At 31.7% G+C, this 7,131-nt stretch overlaps 1 protein-coding gene across 3 annotated transcripts; it reads right to left on the bottom strand.

The window, feature by feature from the left end:
* Positions 1-1,210: 1,210 nt before the first annotated feature.
* On the bottom strand, positions 1,211-5,507 carry LOC126709599 (NAC domain-containing protein 92). Of its 3 annotated transcripts, none has more exons than XM_050409898.1 (4): positions 5,321-5,507; positions 4,920-5,133; positions 4,098-4,369; positions 1,211-1,955 (listed from the first exon to the last, which is right to left on the bottom strand). In XM_050409898.1, the coding sequence occupies exons 1-4, from the start codon at positions 5,324-5,326 to the stop codon at positions 1,398-1,400; spliced, it is 1,050 nt and encodes a 349-aa protein (XP_050265855.1). In that variant the 5' UTR covers positions 5,327-5,507; the 3' UTR covers positions 1,211-1,397. The 3 variants fall into 3 exon arrangements, with proteins under 3 accessions (XP_050265855.1, XP_050265853.1, XP_050265854.1); XM_050409896.1 differs by having other exon boundaries at positions 4,920-5,136; positions 5,321-5,504; XM_050409897.1 differs by having other exon boundaries at positions 1,211-1,952; positions 4,920-5,136; positions 5,321-5,504.
* Between the last annotated feature and the right edge of the window lie 1,624 nt (positions 5,508-7,131).

Genomic DNA, 7,131 nt, shown 5'->3' with positions numbered 1-7,131 from the left:
TTAAAGAAATATATATATATATATATATATTTATATATTTTAGATACATTCTTAATAATATCTAATTAGCTTGAGATTGGTTGAGCATTGTAAATTTGTGAGTATAAAATATATAATCCAAACAACGAGTTTCATAATATTTATTGAATAAGAAGTTATTGGAAGGCATAATATTAATTAATGCTATGTTTGGAGGGAGAGAAGAGTAGAGGGGAGAAGAGTAGTGGAGAGGAGAGTAGAGAGGAATGGTTATCCTCTACTTTGTTTGGATGTTTTTAAAATTAAGTATGGAGGGGAGAATAATTAGCATTTTCATGTTTGTAATTTTGTTAATATGGTAAGAGTAAATTTGGTAATTTATTTGATCAAGTATTTCTACGCTCTGCTCTCCCTTCAAATTTCTCCAATTTGGGGGAATTAAAAATGAGAGGTTAGAAGTAATTAGAACCCCTCCAAACCCATCCAAATCCTTCCCCCTCCTCACTTAAAAAACATCCAAATAAGATAATTTAACTTACTCTCCCTCCATCCAAACAAACTATAAAAGTAATACCTACCTATATATGTTTTTTATACATAGAAATCTTAGAGTTATGTTGGACGAGTCTATATTCTATAAAGATTTCCTTCCTATAAAACCCCTTGTGTTACTGTACACCCTTCAATAAATCTTATCATATTAGATTTTCAAAATGGTAAAATAAATAGTTTTACATGCAAATAAAATCCTAATAAATATTTATTAATTACCATAACTATCAAATGGAATTCATAGAAAAGAAACAAAAGTACAAAACCATAAAAGAGTGAGAGAAAGAGAAGAAAGACAATAACTAAACTTTTCCTTATTACTAAGAAGTAAGAGTCGCATACAGGTTGAATTTTTATATGTATTTATATTGTTTAATATTTATTCTTTTAGATACCTACCTCAGAAAAATCCCATGAGATTAGTCCCAAAAAAGGCACTTTAAAAAAAAAAAAAATTATATAGATATGATAGGAATTGAACGTATGACATCCTACTCATAATGTCAAATTTTCCACTAGTCCCTAAGTCCATACTTACTACTAGTAGTTGATATAGTAAACTTCCATTGCATAAACCATTCACCTGCAAATGCATAGTAGTGTTACAATGCTTGGATAGCTAGGTTACTTGATGATCTTTTTAAGCATGGTTATTGTATCACTAAATTTAATAAATCCCTAATCGAGAAACTTTTGACTTCCAATGCTGGCTATTACCAATCCACAATGTGATTGTCAAGGATCAACCAAATGTGTACTTAAACAGAAAAACAGAAGTATTTCTATGATTGCAACCCCGGCCCTTATCTATTCTACAGTTATCATAGACTGGACTAATATCCTCTATCCCGAATTCTCTCCCACACTTAGTAGGAAGGCCAGTAGTTATCTAGATCCATGCAATGGTCCATGCCGATATACCTATTGCCAGGTGCGTTTGAGTGATTCATTTGATCCCCACCATAGACTGCAGTTTCTGCAGCAAGAGAACTACTAGTCATCATGGAGGAATTAGCTACATCTTGTTGATGCATTCCTAGAGGAGGTTGTGCTGGTGCCATGGGCCTCAAGACTTGTTGTGTCCCTCCACCTCCAAGGTTCAAATTTAAGCCTGATATTGTGAAGCACCCTCCTCCTAGTGGTAGTGGATAGTTCATCTGGGGTTGCATTTGCTGCAGGTTGACACTAGGTGATCCGGTGCCGCTGCCTCTAAAAACCCTCGTGAGTTCTGCTAGTTCTGCATTGCTCATGTAACTCTTTCCGTAAGGGAACTGACCAGGATCTCCCAGCTGCATCATTGGTTGTGGTACAACACTAGGACCTATTTCCAAGTTGTAGGGATTCACTGCTCTTGATTGGGTTGAGGGAAATTTTTTTGCTCCAGCACTTTTCTGGAACACACGGCAAACCACCCATTCATCCTGCTGTACACAACAACAAGCTCACGTTATAAATTTCATCTGCTACAGAATCCATATACAATACGTGGTGTTCTGAATATAAATTCAAAATAAGTATGATATTATTTTTTTCATTTGATACTTACATATTCATTTTTTGCTTCTAATTAATGAAATACAACCTTTTTTTTTTTCCATGCAGTTATTTGTACCTAGTTTTTTAATCAGCTTTCACCAGTATTTAAAAAAAAAATGTTTCACTAAATAGCATCTGCTAATTAGATTAATTTGATGTGTTAGTATATAATATAATATAATTTTTGGAAATTATTAAAGGTTATTTATTATTATTTTATTGGATAGGAAGAAAAAAGGGTAGTATGGCAGTTACAGGGACGTACTTGGGCGTAATCATAGTAGTCCATGGACTACATACATGCTATAACCCTATGGGAACAAGGTGCACATGTTTTTAGAGGTGTGTTAGAATTTTTAGAACATAGAGAAAAACCATTGAATAGGTACATGGTAGAAAGTATTGAATAGGTACATCTTTACTGTAATAAACCTTTTGTTACAATGACCCGTTGACCTAGACTACCTCTAGGGTTACTTTACTTGTAGTATTAGTAAAGTTACTACAAGTGAAAATAATATTATTTTATTAGCACCATAAAATATAGTTATATTATAAAGAAATTAAACTAGGATTATGGACATGACCTTGACTTGGATTGGATTTTGATATTTTAAACATTACCCTCAAACTCAAGACAGAAGTTTGATGTCACCTTGAATTTGGAATGTAAGATTATTAGGAAATATGACCAAGTTGGAATAGATTGGATGTACAAAAGACCATACTCAATGTAGAATGTAATTTGTGAAACATATGTTGGTGGTAGCAAAAGGTGATGATCGACAATTGACGGTGGTTGGAGACGCTACTATGGTTGGATGATGGTTGCACCAGTGACCATAATGATGACATAAGTAAATGAAAGTGTCATGGGTGGCTGGATGATAACAATACTAACATTTGAAAGATGAAATTTTGAATTATTTCCCCTACCTCCAAGAAGGCTCTTATAAAATATTAAGTCAGTATAAATCCAACGTAATTGAAATCTTAAACAGTTTCACTAAAAAAATTGTTATAAATGTGTCTAATAATCATTGAAAACTAATTTTCCCAACAACTTGAGGTTTTAGTTTTTATAAATCAGTATCCTGCACAATAATAATAATAATTATTATTATTATTTTTTTAGAAAGACAATAATTATAATAATATTAAGTGAAGTTGAAATCTTTTTTTTAATAAATTAGATTTCATTATTATATACTTCAAAATATTTATTTTATTCTTGTCATATTATAATTTTACGTGGGTTAGCTATTATCATTATAAATTCTCAAAAAAAGAAAAGAAAAGAAGCTATTATCATTATTAAAAGAGATATTAATGAAACGCAAATACAAAACCCCAATATATATATATATATCAATACTTATAAATATTTAAATATCCAAAAATAGAAAAAGGCCCGGACACTGAAGATATTTTCTTTGGCCTAAAACCTATGATTATGACAAAAAAAAAAAAAAAAAATTACCGTATATGATCCATCATTTTGCTAATTAATTGACCGTGAAGATATCAAGAGGAAAATAAGTTGAAATAGAAGAATTCTGTTGCAATATCATGCCTGAGCAATCAATTTACCTTCAGCTTCAGCAAAAAAAAGAGGCTCAGATGAAGCATATAGATTTCATTTTAAGTGATCTTTTACTACTTTTTTCTTAAGGTTCTTCCAAGTACGTCCAGTGAACACATGTAGAATTTATTTAAACATATCATTATGAATTTATTCAACCAATTTTTGTGCACTTGTAAAGGTCAAAGCAATTAAGCTTGTCTCTTCCAGTTGCGTCGTAGTGAAGTAAGGATGATCATTTTTCTTTTCTCAACAAATAGGATTTGAATCTTTGGGAGGATTTTGTAATGGTTTGTAACACACAAAAAGTCAAGAAGCCTGTGGTAATATAGGATTTTCGTTGGGTTCGAATTATTGGGAGGGTATTGATACAGATTAAATTCTAACACATACCCTAATCTTTGATTAACCGAAAAAATGGTGGGGGAATAATGATCACATATGTTACCTTGGAATTTCTAAAGGCAGCTCTTGAGTGGATGCGGTATTCATGCATGACCCAGTTGGTTTTTTCTCCTCTAGGAGCTCTCCCTCTATAGAAAACCAATGTTTTCTTCATTCCAACTAACTCTGATGTTTGGCCGTTGAAGATCTCTTTGTCTTTCCCTGTGGTCTTCCAGTAACCAGTGTTTGTGGCTCGGTTTGTTCTCACACCAGTTGGATATTTCCGATCCCGAAGGCTGAAGAAATACCATTCTTTTTCTCCCATTTTTGCCTTCCCTAATAGGCATAACCAGTTGAAAAAACAGATAAGAGAGGAATTCGGTCAAAATTAGATAAGAATTTTGTTCAAGTTTGTTGAAGAAAAAAAAAAAGAAAAAGAGTCAAGAAATCTGTTCTCCACATCACAAGAAATGAAGACAAAATTTTTCTTATATTATAAATTGCTAGTTTTTTGCATGCTATTGCTATCTAGTATATTAAATTTAATAAGAATTAAAAATATATTCATCATTTGCTAGCCTTCTTGGAAGAGATCGAGCAAGCATGTGGGAAACCCTAAATTGTCCTTGATTAATGAATATATTTAAATATGAACTACTGTTAAAAAAAAATCCTAGATCAAAGTTTGCATATTTTCAGGGAAGCATGGTCAAAATCCTTGAACCAAATTACTCATTTAATAAAATAAAGGAAATCATGATGAAAGTTGTTTAAGATTGGTTTTATTTGTAGGTGTAAAACTACATGATCAAAACTATCCTTAGAACTAGTCCTATAATTTTGATTGATGCTGAGACACGGTTTTAGGTTACAACTACGTATATACCTGGAAGTTCCCATGGCTCGCATTTGTTAAGATCAACATCACCAATTGCCTTTCCTGTGAAACTGGCATCTGATAATTTGTTCATGAGATAGTATGTGATTAGTTCTTCATCAGTGGGATGGAATCGAAAGCCGGGTGGAAGAGTTTCCTCCTTAGCATGATCTTGATCTGCCATCTCCTTGCTTTGTTCTTTCCCTTTCTGACTGCTCTGTACCTTCTGTACCAAAGAAAAAGTGACATGAAATGAATTGTTTAGTTAAAAGTCTAGAGCCCCAAGAAACCATGGAAAGTTGAAGATGGATCTCTTTTTCTTGATATGATGCCCTATAGGGCAACATATTTCTTGCTTAATGATGGCACTCGATAGTTAAAAACTTTTCAGAAGCTAAAAAGTTACTTACTTGCATGGAGAGAAGACGGATAAATCTTCGATTAGGTTTTGATGTATGTCATATCGTTTATTGACAAAAAAGTATTATAGGTGACTTGAGGGATACTAGATAATGATGGTGCAAGAGTCTAGGGAGCTCACTGATCACCATGCACAAGAAATATGGGAATTTAAGCTAAGGATATGTGAAATGAGGATGTGTATGTGAAGCTCTCACCTACTATGGGTCTTCTCATACAAGCCACTTTGGCTTCGTCAAACAATGCTTTTAATTCTAATATTCTATGATTGTAATAATAAAAAAACATTTGGAAGTACTATTTGGGCTTGCATGCAAAAAAGACAAAAGTCCCATACACTATGCCAGCTGCCAACATGCCACGTGGGTCTTCTTACCAATGGATGCCTGCCATATATCAAGTCTCATGAAAAATATTGAGCTGCACACTCAATTTCACAACATACTCGAGTAAGGAGCGGCGCTACACTTTGTTCAGGCGGTTCAAATGAATTGCCTAATTTCAAAAAAAAATTTAAAATTTTATTTTATTTTATATATAATATTTTTTTTGTTAGTTTAATACTTTAATTTATTCTTAAAAATATTATTTTTGCACACCCTAACTTAAATTTTATACACCTTTATTACAAGTATTTCTAACTCTAAAAGTAAGAGTAAGTGTTTGTGAATTGAAAGTGTCATTCTTTATTATAAATTTATATTATATGTGTGTGAGTATGTTGAATATTGATTGTGTGCATTACTTTTTGTTTTAATGTAATTTGTGTAAATAATGATGTGTGTAAAAGTTTGTGTGTACAGTATAAATATAAGGGAAATGTTTTGACACCACTTTCATTGGAAATATAACAATTACCCTAAGAACATCCGTTAACATGACCCTAAATATAATATAACTTTATATAATTTAGTAATTCGAAAATAGGAAGAGTTTGTTGCATGTGTGTATATTGTTATCATGTTATAATAAATTTTTGTTATAAAATCAGAAAAATTCAAGAAAAAAATTGTAAAATTAGTGATTATTCAAGTATTTGATTGGTTAAGTAGACACATAGTGTATTATTTATGTATGAATGAGTGTAGTTATGTGCATCAATAATTAATACAAAGCCAATGAGTTGAGTTTATTCATTTAGTTTAAAATATTTTTATAAAAACAAAGACAAATAGATAATAACAACTGCATAAAATAAAAATGTTAGATAAACTTAACAAAATAAAATAGTCATAGCTAACCACAATGGCAATAAATACTCATAATGAACTATCATATAACAATTCAAAATTTGAAAACTTGTAAAAGGAAATTGTAAACTTCTTCTTTCTTTTTTTTTTTTTTTTTTTTTTTGGGTCGATAAGTCGATATATCCAAGTTCTCTTTTTATTAAAATTTTTTTCATTTAAGTTTTTTAGTGATCCCCTTAAACAAAATTCATGGAGCCACTATTGGTTCAAGTATCAACTTGTGATTAGATTATAACATTTATGCATGAGATTATCACAAGTATTAGGTGGAAAGTGGATTTAGATAAATCAATTACAAAATTGACACTTAAGCGTGTTGTTAATATGGATTAGGCCTCACTAAAGTTTTCCAAGAATTATTAGGGAGAATCACATGCACGGACAAGAATGAAAAATAGGAGAGGGTTGGGGATGGGTTCCCTAGAGTCCAAACCACAGAAATATTATAGTGATTATTTAACGGGAGGGCACTTCATTTTCCCCTAGACCATTCTCCTGGATTCCCTTCCCCTATGTTCTTTTTGTTTTGGCTCCTTTAATTCGTGTATATG

This window comes from Quercus robur, chromosome 12 (genome assembly GCF_932294415.1).
Source record: "Quercus robur chromosome 12, dhQueRobu3.1, whole genome shotgun sequence".
Lineage (NCBI taxonomy): Eukaryota > Viridiplantae > Streptophyta > Magnoliopsida > Fagales > Fagaceae > Quercus > Quercus robur.
Note: the sequence above shows the minus strand (reverse complement) of the source record. Positions and strands in the feature narration are given on the sequence as shown.

Bases quoted from the DNA above. Each gene is read 5' to 3' on its own strand.
- LOC126709599 (XM_050409896.1), bottom strand. The intron at 4,370-4,919 runs GTATATACGTAG...TATGCCTATTAG, and splicing joins CGAGCCATGGGAACTTCCAG to GGAAGGCAAAAATGGGAGAA. The intron at 1,956-4,097 runs GTAACATATGTG...TGTTGTGTACAG, and splicing joins CTGCCTTTAGAAATTCCAAG to CAGGATGAATGGGTGGTTTG.